The 12,214-nt window shown below is 44.1% G+C and overlaps 2 protein-coding genes across 4 annotated transcripts in view; both read left to right on the plus strand.

Annotated features, from left to right (window-relative positions):
* The window catches only part of rfxank (regulatory factor X-associated ankyrin-containing protein), an 830,559-nt gene that overhangs the window by 527,940 nt on the left and 290,405 nt on the right, over nucleotides 1-12,214 (plus strand). The window lies entirely within an intron of this gene.
* The window catches only part of LOC127582443 (tyrosine-protein kinase JAK2-like), a 130,735-nt gene that overhangs the window by 49,559 nt on the left and 68,962 nt on the right, over nucleotides 1-12,214 (plus strand). The window contains 4 exon segments of the mRNA XM_052037703.1: nucleotides 3,602-3,899; nucleotides 7,329-7,451; nucleotides 9,767-9,892; nucleotides 9,894-9,925. Of these exon segments, the coding sequence (XP_051893663.1) occupies nucleotides 3,602-3,899; nucleotides 7,329-7,451; nucleotides 9,767-9,892; nucleotides 9,894-9,925 (579 nt within the window).

The following is a 12,214-nucleotide window of genomic DNA, read 5'->3' on the forward strand; positions in this document are numbered from 1 at the left end:
ATTGGAAGGCAGTGACTAGTGGTGTCCCGCAGGGATCGGTTCTGGGACCTCTACTTTTTGTGATATTTATAGATGACTTAGATGAGGGGGTGGAGGGCTGGGTTAGTAAGTTTGCGGACGACACTAAGATAGGCGGTGTTGTGGATAGTGTGGAGGGCTGTCGGAGCTTACAGAGTGATATTGATAGGATGCAGAGCTGGGCTGACAATTGGCAGATGGAGTTCAATCCGGAGAAGTGTGAGGTGGTACACTTTGGAAGGACAAACTCCAGGGCAGAGTACTGGGTAAATGGCAAGGTACTTGGCAGTGTGGAGGAGCAGAGGGATCTGGGGGTTCATATTCACAGTTCATTGAAAGTTGTCTCACAGGTGGAAAGAGCAGTTAAGAAGGCGAATGGGATGTTGGCTTTCATATATCGCGGGATTGAGTTTAAGAGCCGCGAGGTGATGATGCAGCTTTACAAAACTCTAGTTAGGCCACACTTCGAGTACTGTGTTCAGTTCTGGTCGCCTCATTATAGGAAGGATGTGGAGGCGTTGGAGAGGGTGCAGAGGAGATTTACCAGGATGCTGCCTGGATTAGAGAGTATTGAATATGAGGAGAGGCTTAAGGTGCTAGGGCTTTATTCACTGGGAAGGAGGAGGATGAGAGGAGACATGATAGAAGTATATAAAATACTGAGAGGAATAGATAGAGTAGACAGTCAGCACCTCCTTCCCAGGGCACCAATACTCAAGACGAGAGGGCATGTCTTTAAGGTTATGGGTGGGAGGTTCAGGGGAGATGTCAGGGGGAGGTTTTTCACCCAGAGAGTAGTTGGTGCATGGAATGCACTGCCTGGGGATGTGGTGGAGGCAGATACATTGAACAGGTTCAAGAGCTTGTTGGATAGGCATATGGAGGAGTGTGGGATGGAGGGGAGATATGCGGGAGGAAGGGGTTAGGTAGTGTGAGGGTGGTTTGATGGACGGCACAACATGGTGGGCCGAAGGGCCTGTTTTGTGCTCTATGGTTCTATGGTTTTAGAGAGTATGCATTATGAGGAGAGACTAAGGGAGCTAGGGCTTTACTCTTTGGAGAGAAGGAGGATGAGAGGAGACATGATAGAGGTGTGCAAAATATTAAGAGGAATAGATAGAGTGAACAGCCAGTGCCTCCTTTCCAGGGCACCAATGCTCAATACAAGGGGACATGGCTTTAAAGTAATGGGTGGGAAGTTCAAGGGAGATATCAAAGGAAGGTTTTTTACTCAGAGTGGTTGGGGCATGGAATGCGCTGCCTGGGGTGGTGGTGGAGGCAGGTACATTGGTCAAATTCAAGAGATTGCTAGATAAGCGTATGGAGGAATTTAAAATAGAGGGATATGTGGGAGGAAGGGATTAGATAGTCTTAGGTGAGGTATAAAGGTCGGCACAACATTGTGGGCCAAAGGGCCTGTATTGTGCTGTACCGTTCTATGTATGTGAAGAACAGGAGGATGACCAGTGTGAGGGTAGGACTGATCAGGGATAAAAGAGGAAACGTGCCTGGATTTGGAAGAGGTAGTATAGGTCCTTAATGAATAATTTGCTTCAGTATTCGCCAGTGAGAGAGACTTTGATATTTTTGAGGATTGCGTATGACAGGCTGATATGCTAGGGCATGTCAACATGAAGAAAGAGGATGTGCTGGAGTTTTTGAAAAACATTAGGATAGAGAAGTCACCGGGGCCGGACGGGATATATCCAAGGTTATTATGGGAAGCGAGGGAAGAGATTGTTATGCCTTTGGTGATGATCTTTGTGTCCTCACTGGCCACAGGAGTAGTGCCAGATGATTGGAGGGTGGCAAATGTTTTCCTTTGTTCAAGAAAGGGAGTAGGGATAACCCTGGGAATTACAGACCAGTGAGTCTTACATCAGTGGTGGATAAATTACTGAAGAAGATTCTTAGAGACAGGATTTATGGGCATTTGGAGAAGCATAGACTGATTAGGGACAGTCAGCATGGCTTTGTGAGGGGCAGGTCATACCTCACGAGCCTGATTGATTTCTTTGAGGATGTGACAAAGCACATTGATGAAGGTAGAGCAACGGATGTGGTGTACAAGGCGTTTGATGAGGTTCCTCATGGAAGGCTCATTCAGAAAGTCAGGAGGCATGGAATCCAGGGAAACTTGGCTGTGTGGATTCAGACTAGGCTTGCTCGTAGAAGACAGAGGGTGGTTGTTGATCAAGCTTATCCTGCCTGGAGGTCGGTGACAAGTGGTGTTCTGCAGGGATCTGTTCTGGGACCCCTGCTCTTTGTGATTTTTATGAATGACTTGGACGAGGATGTGGAAGGGTGGGTTAGTAAGTTTACAGATGACACGAAGGTTGGTGATGTTATGGGTAGTGTAGAAGGTTGCTGTAGGTTACAACAGGACATTGATAGGATGCAAAGCTGGGCTGAGAAGTGGCAGATGGGGTACAACCCAGATAAGTGTGAAGTGATGCACTTCGGGAGATCAAATTCAAAGGCAGAATACAAGGTTAATGGCAGGACTCTTAGCAGTGTGGAGGAACAGAGGGATCTTGGGGATCCATGTCTATAGATCCCTCAAGGTTGCCATGCAAGCTGATAGGGTTGTTTAGAAGGTATATGGAGTGTTAGCCTTCATTAGTTGGGGTATTGAGTTCAAGAGCCGCGAGGTCACGTTGCAGCTCTATAGAACTCTGGTTAGACCACACTTGGATTATTGTGTTCAGTTCTGGTCACCTCATTATAGCACGGATGTGGAAGCTTTAGAGAGGGTGCAGGGGAAATTTACTAGGATGCTGCCTGGATTGGAGAACATGTTCTTATGAAGATAGGTTGAGCGAGCTAGGGCTTTTCTCTTTGGAGTGAAGGAGGATGAGAGGTGTACAAGGTGATAAGAGGCATAGATTGAGTGGACAGTCAGAGACTTTTACCCAGGGCAAAAATGGCTAACATGAGGGGGCATAATTTTAAGGTGATTGGAGGAAGATATTGGGGGGATGTCGGAGGTAAGTTTTTTTACACAGAGAGTGGGGTGCATGGAACGCACTGCCGGTAGAGGTGGTGGAGGCAGATACATTTGGGACATATAAAAGACTCTTAGATAGGCACCTGAATGATAGAGAAATGGAGGGCTATGTGGGAGGGAAGGGTTAGATAGGTCGTAGAGCAGGGTAAAATGTCAGCACAACATCATGGGCCAAAGGGCCTGTACTGTGCTGTAATGTCCTATGTTCTATGTTCATCCCTCAGCCTCCCACGTTTCAGTGAGAATAAACACAGCCTACCCAATTTTTTCTTATGACAACAGCCAATTGAGTCTCATTTGAAGTCTCTACCAGATCCCTCCTGTGAAGTGCAAACAGAACTGTACAGAGTACATAGATTGGAAAGGTGTAAAGGGATACAGGACTAATGCAAGCAAATGGGATTAGTATAGATTGGCATCACAGTTGTTGTGGATGAGGTGGGTAGAAGAGGTCCCTTTCTGTGCTGTACAATTCAATAATTCTATGAGTCTTCCATCAGGAGAGGTAGAAGGCTAACTCTGAAGCATCGGTGGCTGAACCTCATGCTAACCAAATCATTCTCATTCCATTTAAAGTTACAAGTCCTGCATTCCAGCATCTTTCCGTCAACAGATCCAGCAACATAACTTCCTGACGAGAAAGAGAATAAGAAGGAAGTTTAACAAATTTCTGAAGAAAATCAGCCACTGTGAAACTGACCTCAGATGCCTGAAGCTGAAATATCTCCTGGACATGGGAAATTTGGAAACAATGCCCAATCAGGAGATCTTTTGTGTGAAAGATCCAAAGTGGGAACATCAAGTGCACCAGGCACATAAGTTCATCTGTGTCTCTGGAAAACATGGAATTCAGTGGAGTACAAAAGAAGATGAGGTTTGTTAATTTTCTGTGTAGTGTGGTCATCACTGGTAAGAGGAATTCTGCCTTTAGTTAAATCAGGCAATTCATAGTTGTAATCATCAGGTCCTTGGGTTGGCTGAGGCTGCAGGGAGGGACAATGTTGACAAGAAACTTAAAAGGACCAGTCACCTATATACCTCGTCCACAAGAGGACATCAGGGACTGGTATCCTGCAGCAAGTGACTAGTGAATAAGTGCTGGCTTACTGGTGATGCCTCTACCTCAGTGAATGAAAGAACATTTGACCCATTGTACTGATGCCAGTTCACTTAAAGGTCTATCAAATAGTTATTTCTTAAGCGAAAAGTAAAATTTCCATTTCAAAACTTCTTTTGAATCTGCTTCCACTGATCTTTCAGGAAATACATTCCAGACAATAGCAGCTTGCTGTATATAAATATATCTCCACACCACACCACTACTTGGTGTTTATTTCACCGGTTATCTTTAGTCTGTGGCTACTAATCCTCCTGCTCGGGGAATTGTTTATTTTGTGAAAACCCTTCATAATTTTAAACATCTTCATTAACCACTTTCTCTGCTCTAAGGAGTACAATCTGTAGGTCCCCCTATACTCAGCTTGGATAATATTCTGGTAAATCTCTGTAGCAGAAATCAGGGCACTGATGTTCTCTCTAAAGTGGACTACATAGAAATGGACAAAATACTACAGGCAAGGTCTACTTCTGAAAATCCTCAACCAGATACATCTTTTCCTCCCCTCCCTATTCAGGATTCCAAAGGGATTGTTCCATTTGTGACTCCTGGGTCCACTACCTTCTCACAGTACCTTCCCGTGCAACCACAGGAGATGAAACAATCATAGAATCAGAATCGTCCAGTGTGAAAAATGACCATTCACCCCAACATCCATGCTGACCAGCGGGCACCTCACGGTACTAGTCCCGTCTCCCACCATACTAGTCCAAACTCCCAGCACCTGGTCCATAGCACTCCATGCCCAAGCAATTCAAATGCTCATCTAGAACTTCTTAATAAAACCTATCCTTTCACCTCTTCCCTTCCCACTATCCAGAGACCCAAAAAGTTTTTTGAAGTGAAGTATCAATTCACTTGCATTCCTAATTTATTGTATTGCATTTCACACTAATGATGTGATCTCTTGTACATTGTAGAAGCCAAGTGCAGATCTGTTCAGTCTGCAAGGGTGACCCTGAGTTCCTGTGCCTGTCACTTTAATTCTCCATCCCAAACCTAACCTTAATGCAAACTGTTTGTTTAATGACTGTCATTTCTTTTTCTACTACTAATATTTACATCTGTGTCAACTTCCAAAGACCAAAATTTGCTTTTCTATTTTACATATCTGCAGAATTTTTTTTACAATCTGCTTTTATATTTCTTGCTGGTTTATCCTTTCATTCTATTTGATCCCTTTATATCTTTTTTTTTCTCATCCTTATTGATCTCTAAAATTCTCCCAATACTCTAATCTGTTATTACTCTTCACAATATTACTTGAAAATCTAAAACAAAACTGAAGAAAACATAATTTGAAATAAAAAGCAGAAAGTGTTTGAAATATTCAGCAGGTTAGACAATATCCGTGGAGAGAGAAACAGAGTTGATATTTCAAGTCAATGACCGTTCTGCAGAACATTTACTCTGTTTCTCTCTCCACAGACGCTGCCTGACCTGCTGAGTGTTTCCAGCATTTTCTACTTTTATTTCATTATTCTTACATTCTTTAGTTAGCCATGGATTGGTCATTTTCCCAATACTGTGAACTTGGCACAGGATCAGAGTTGATCTTATTGAGTGGTAGGACAGACCAATTCTTGCTGCTTATATTCTCGTGAAAACAACAGAGGTTGATGGTAAACCTTTTTAGTACCAACACTAATTAGTGAGACCTTTAGTATAAGCATAATACAACTAAGTTGGAGGATAAAATAGCTGTATTACTCACACTAAAGTCAATATCTTGGCTAAAAGGCAAAATGCTATTTCAGAGGTTAAATATCTGGAAAAAGAAAACAGGAAATGCTGAAAATCTTCCACAGGTCAGGATCTGTGGTGAGAGAATCAGAAACAATGACTGAGATTGCTGACCTTTTGTCTGAACTGGAACAGTCAGTGATAAACAGGACTTGAGGTATAGAGAGAGGGGATGGGGAGGGAAGAACATAGAGCAACCTCTATGATACAATGGAAGGCAGGAGAGATCTGAAACAATTGGGATGATAGTTCCAGGTGAAAGGCAGCTCATTGTGTCAAGAAACAAAAGCTGAGTCAAGAGAAGATGTAAATGAAAACAAGAGAATCATTTTCCAAAAAGCACTTGAGTTTAGAAGGTTGCAATGTGCCTAGCCTGAAGATAAGACAAGGTCTATGAGACATTGTCTCATTGGCCTCATACCAAGGTCCATGAGACATTGTCTCATAAACCTTGGTATGAGGTCAAGGAAGTAGTACAGTAGTCTAAGTGATAGGATGTAAAATCCAACCTACTAAGAACCACTTTGGCCTTGTTAGCAAGGGCAACCTGCAGGTGGAGATCAGAGGCTTTGAAGTGAGAGAGGGAAAGTCAAAATCTCAGTAGAAGGGAAATGGACAAGAGTGACATTGTTAGCTCTGCATTAGAACAGTACAGTACAGGAACAGGTCCTTTGGCCCACGATGTTCAGAGACATGCAGAATGGAAGAGACTAGAAAAGCAGAAGGCCATATGTAGTTCAATATCCAAACACCCTTTATTAAGGTAGAGCACAAGAACTGACAATTGATATCAGAATCCAGCCACCACATGGGATCTGAGTCAGATCAAAGCTTAACAAAGTTTAGCTCATTTGTCCAAGTTGATCATCTTATTAGTAAGTGTATTTCCAGTGGCTGTTCCTCCTTTAGAACAACAGTGGCATTGCATGCTCTGAGTTAGAAGATGAGGGTCCACTCTCAATAGCCCCTGTGAGTGCAGAAATTCTAGATGGACATTGAGTTGACACTTTATGGTAGATTAAGCTGATGCATAGGGGCCATCCTCAGTCTGTCAGAAGGATTGGGATCAGATGCCAATCTAGACAGATCTGATGGAGAACAATTAAACATTGGACTGAAATCGAATTTCATTCCTTGATTGTCTTGGGTGTGGGTGACTCCAGTCACTCCCATCCCATGACATTCTGTAGCCTCTCTGAAAGATACTTAGAACCCAACATTTTAAAGATACAAATGTCATAGGTACAGCAATGACATGACCTCAGTCACTCTGCCTCAGTAAGTGGGACAAGAGTTCTTGGCTGAGAGTTGATCTAGGATTAATCAGAGGACAGAAGAATGTGATGGCTTGCTCAACATAACCATTATCATCAGTTTTAATTAATGCCTGACCTGAATGGAGGACGTAAAGATCTTCTCTTTCTTGTTTACCTCCTTGTTTAGCAATGGCAGCCCTTTTGTGACTTCCCCAGAGATTGTGACATCACTCTCAAGCAGGCTAGCCGAGATTACGTCTTAGAAGAAAGTCGAATTGTCACACTTACTAAACAAGACAACACAGTTTTGGTAAGTTTAATTAAAATCCTACTTATTTTTTCTATACTCAGTGCAGAGTACTAGACCGTTGAGAGATTTAAAACGAGGACCAAACTGGTAATTTTTTTGGAGTAAGCAGTGAATGTCTGTATTGACTCAGTATGTGACATGCTCTCCTGGCAATCCGAAAGTCCTGGGTGCAGGTCTTACTGCGGGGACGTGATCACAAGAACATAAAATGCTGCCCTAAAGCAGCACTGAGAGAGAACTACACTGTCAAAGGTGTTATCTTTCAGATAGACTTTAAACTGAGGTTGGTGGTGTTGTGCCAGCTGATGTTAAAGATACCATTTTGCTATTTGAAGAAGAACAGGGAGTTCTCCTCTGTCAGCTCTGCATAGTTCAACCTGCTCCACTCTGTCCGTTTTATATCCCTCCTCCCAACCTACCTAGTTCCTCCTACACCACCCCCTCAGCCCCTGATCATACTATTTCTTCCCCCCTCCATCACCTAGTCCATCTGCCCATCGCCCACACACTCCTCCCACTGAGAGCCCTCCCCCCACTGTCTGCCCACCCCACTCCCCTAAATTTGGTTCCATGCTTCACCTTCCTTCCTATCAGATTCCTTTATCTGCAGCCTTCTGTTGCCTCCACCTATCACTTCCCCTCCTCTGCCTCCACCCTTCCCTCCAACTGATCGATATCCTGCTGAACCCTTTGACAACCTTCTTTACCATCCACAGCTCCGCCAACTTTTGTGTCATCTGCAAACTTACTAATCAGCCCATCTATATTTTTGTCCAAGTCATTGACACATATCACAAACAGCAGAAATCCCAGCACTTACCCCTGAAGGGACCTCCATTGTTTGTAATATATGTAAGTATATATACGTATGTCAAAAAGCTTAAGTTTATCAAGCTTGGGGAGAGAAGGTAATAAGTCTCCCAGTTATGAGGCCATTGAAACATTTGTTACAGTGGAAGTGATATATTCAATGAAGATGGATGCATAAAAGCTTAAAAAAGAGATTGTGGGACAATGAAGGTTTTGGGTCTGTCATGCAGAATATCTTGTGAATCAGACACAATAGAATCTTGCAGAATAGTACTCCGGACAATACAAGACAAAACCATTGTACAGAGAGGTGTTTGCACGTACATTATCATTTCCAGCTCAGAAACACCTGTTGTTCTCCCACTTTATCAACATCCCCTTCAGGACATTACTTTTCAACTAAGTACCTTTGGCAATGCAGGCACAGCAAGACCCCACAAACAAAAATGCTTTAATAATATCACCTGTGTTTTTATTTAACATTGACTAAGGATAGGTTGAGCGAGCTGTGGCTTTTCTCTTTGGAGAGAAGGAGGATGAGAGGTGATTTGATAGAGGTGTACATGATGATAAGAGGCATAGATCAAGTGGACAGTCAGAGACTTTTTCCCAGGGCAAAAATGGCTAACACGAAGGGACATAGTTTTAAGGTGACCTGGAGGAAGGTATAAGGGGGACATCAGAGGTAAGTTTTTTACACAAAGAGTGGTGGGTGCGTGGAACGCACTGCCGGCAGAGATTGTTGGGGCAGATTACATTAGGGACATTTAAGAGACTCTTAGATAGACACATGAATGATAGAAAAATGGGGGGCTATGTGGGAGGGAAGGGTTAGATAGATCTTAGAGCAGGATAAAATGTCGGCACAATATCGTGGGCCGAAGGGCCTGTACTGTGCTGTCATGTTCTATGAATAATTATTGGTCCCAGGACACCAGGGTGAGGTCTGAAATAAACAGAGGGTGTTTGAAATACTCAGCAGGTCAGACGCCATCAGAACTGAAGGGGAGGGGACGAGGAGGATGAGGGGGAAAGGGGGTGAGGGGGAGGTGGGGGGAGGGGAGAAGTGGGGGGAGGAGGGGGTGGGGGCACTAAACTAAATATTAATTCTGTTTCTCTCTTCACAAATGCTGCCTGGCCTGTTGAATATTTATAGCACTTCCTGTCTTTGTTTCAGATTTGCAGCATTTGTAGTTTATTTGATTTTGAATCACTGGGTAGAGGTCACCTGCTTGTTTTTGAAATTCTTTGAGAAAGACACGAGTAGCAGGTGTGGAGAAAATGTTGGAGGGTTAGACCCTGAGAGAATAAGTGGGAAATGCAGTAGTGTTTGTCTCTGAGGGATTTGGAGTTTACCTTCACAATATCTGTGCTATATTTATGCTACAATTAACTCAACAATAAACAGTGGAAATCCATTGAGGCATGTTTCAATTCGAGTGGACTGTTGGTGGCCTGTCTCTGCACATCTGTCTAATGTTTGTCTCACTCTTTCCACTTTGCAGGAGGCAGAGTTTCCCAGTCTGAGAGAGGCTCTATCTTTCGTCGCCCTGATTGATGGCTATTACAGACTGACTGCTGATGCTCACCATTACTTCTGTAAAGAAGTGGCTCCCCCAAAGCTGTTGGATACACATTGAGGACAATTGTCATGGACCAATCACGTATGTTTCTGGGATTGAGAGTGGTCTAGTTCCTTAAAAAAGGAAACTTGCCATTAGACCTAATGGTGTCAGCATTCTTCTTCGGTTTCTTTTCTGCTGGGTTCACTGCATGATCCTACCCTGAAAGAACAAGCAGACAACTAAACCCTTGCTGGTTTCTGCTGGAATTATTTACCAGCAGCACATTATGATGATCAGGGAAATGGCTTCAAGTGACAGGAAAAAAATGTCGTTGTCACCCATGCTAAATATGAAACATAGAGTGACCGTGATTGCATTCTTCTTCTGAAATTAAGTTCTGATAAAGACAATGGAACCAAATTTCAGAAGTGGAGTTCAACTTACAACCACCACCATATTGCACATGTGATGCTGCCTCTGGAAGATGAATTTCCAGCCAATGTCTCAGTATTTTGTTGTCTTTCTCTCACCTTGCTAAGGAACACCCATGATCCATTTAGCATCTCTCAACAATGAGATCACCAAGACCAAAAATTATAAGGTGCACTTTCCAGCTTCACTCATTTTGTGTGGGCAACTTGTTGGATGCCCAAGAGATTTGACACACCTTACCACTATCCGTATCACGTTGTATTCTCCCAGAATCTGTTTGTATCCTTATAAATATCTATGAACATCCAAATCTCCTGCCATATTTGCAACATACTTCTGCCCTGTTCTTCCATCACCCATGTGCTTGCCAGCCTATCATGTACCCAAGTCCGACAACAGCTCGAGTTAAAAAGATCCTTCTTGTTTTTGAACATTTTCATCTGGAGCTTCCTCAAGCTTGACAACACTTTTTGTCACTCCCCCAATTCCAGTCTCCTGCACATCCCTGATTTCCATTCGTTCCCACTGCAGCTTTCACTTCAGTTCCCTTGGCCCTGAGCTCTGGAATTCCCTCTCTATCTGACTCTTTCTCTTCCCACCTCTCGTTCACACAGGAATTGTGGATTCTAGTGTTTGAATATTAATCTTCATTTGCAGCCTGGGTTTAACTGCAATCCAGACCAAGATTGTAGAGTTGTTTTTCAGCAGTTTTTGCTTGCAGCTCCAGCAGCCAGAGCAGCAGAGGGGAGGAGCCAGCAGCCTTTTATTTAGAAAGTTGTTTCTGATTGGCTAAGTGCATGGCAAATCAGCCAATAAAAGGCAGGTAAGGTAGAGTGGCCATTGTGTGAGTTCACAGAGTAAGAGTGGGCAGCTGAGGCTTTGGCTCAAGAGGCTAAGGTGTGGTTCTGTTAAGTTTTCTTTCTTTATTACTGCACAGATAGAGCAGTGGGAATGACGCCCCGTGCAGTGGTGTGCTCCTCTTGCATGATGTGGGAAGTCAGGGAGACCTCCAGTGTCCCTGATGACTACATCTGTGAGAATTGCATCCAGCTGCAGCTCCTTACAGACCATGTTAGGGAACTGGAGCTGGAGCTGGAGCTGGATGACCTTCTGATCATTCGGGAGACTGAGGGGTTGATAGACAGGAGTTACAGGGAGGCAGTCACACCTAAGTTGCAGGAGGTAGGTAGCTGGGTGACTGTCAGGAGAGAGAAAGGGAATAGGCAGTCAGCACAGCGTACCCCTGTGGCTGTTCCCCTCAGTAACAAGTATATTGTTTTAGATACTGTTGTGGGGAGAGGACATACCAGGGGAAAGCCACAGTGATCAGGTCTCGGGCACTGAGTCTGGCTCAGAAGGGAAGGGGGGAGAAGAGGCAAGCAGTAGTGACAGGGGATTCATTGGTCAGGGGGGTAGACAGGAGGACCTGTGGATGAAAATGAGACCCTCGGATGGTATGTTGTCTCCCAGGTGCAAGGGTCAGAGATGTCTTGGATTGAGCCCACAGCATTCCTAAGGGGGAGAGTGAGCAGCCAGAGGTTGTAAGTACACATTGCTACCAATAACATAGGCAGGAAAAGTGAGGAGGTCTTGCAAAGCGAGTTCAGGGTGTGAGGTGCTAAGTTAAAAGACAGGAGCTCCAGAATGGTGATCTCAGGATTGTTATCTGTGCCACGTGCTAGTGAGGCAAGAAATAGGAAAATAGTGCATTTTAATACATGGCTAAGGAGGTGGTGCAGGAGGGTTTCAGATTTTTGGATCATTGGGCTCTCTTCCAGGGCAGGTGGGATCTGTATAAATGGGACAGTTTGCACCTGAATTGGAGGGGGACCAATGTCCTTGCAGGAAGGTTTAAAGTAATGGGTGGGAAGTTCAAGGGAGATATCAAAGGAAGGCTTTTTGCCCAGAGAGTGGTTGGGGCATGGAATGCGCTGCCTGGGGTGGTGGTGAGGCAGG

Source organism: Pristis pectinata, chromosome 24 (assembly GCF_009764475.1).
Source record: "Pristis pectinata isolate sPriPec2 chromosome 24, sPriPec2.1.pri, whole genome shotgun sequence".
Lineage (NCBI taxonomy): Eukaryota > Metazoa > Chordata > Chondrichthyes > Rhinopristiformes > Pristidae > Pristis > Pristis pectinata.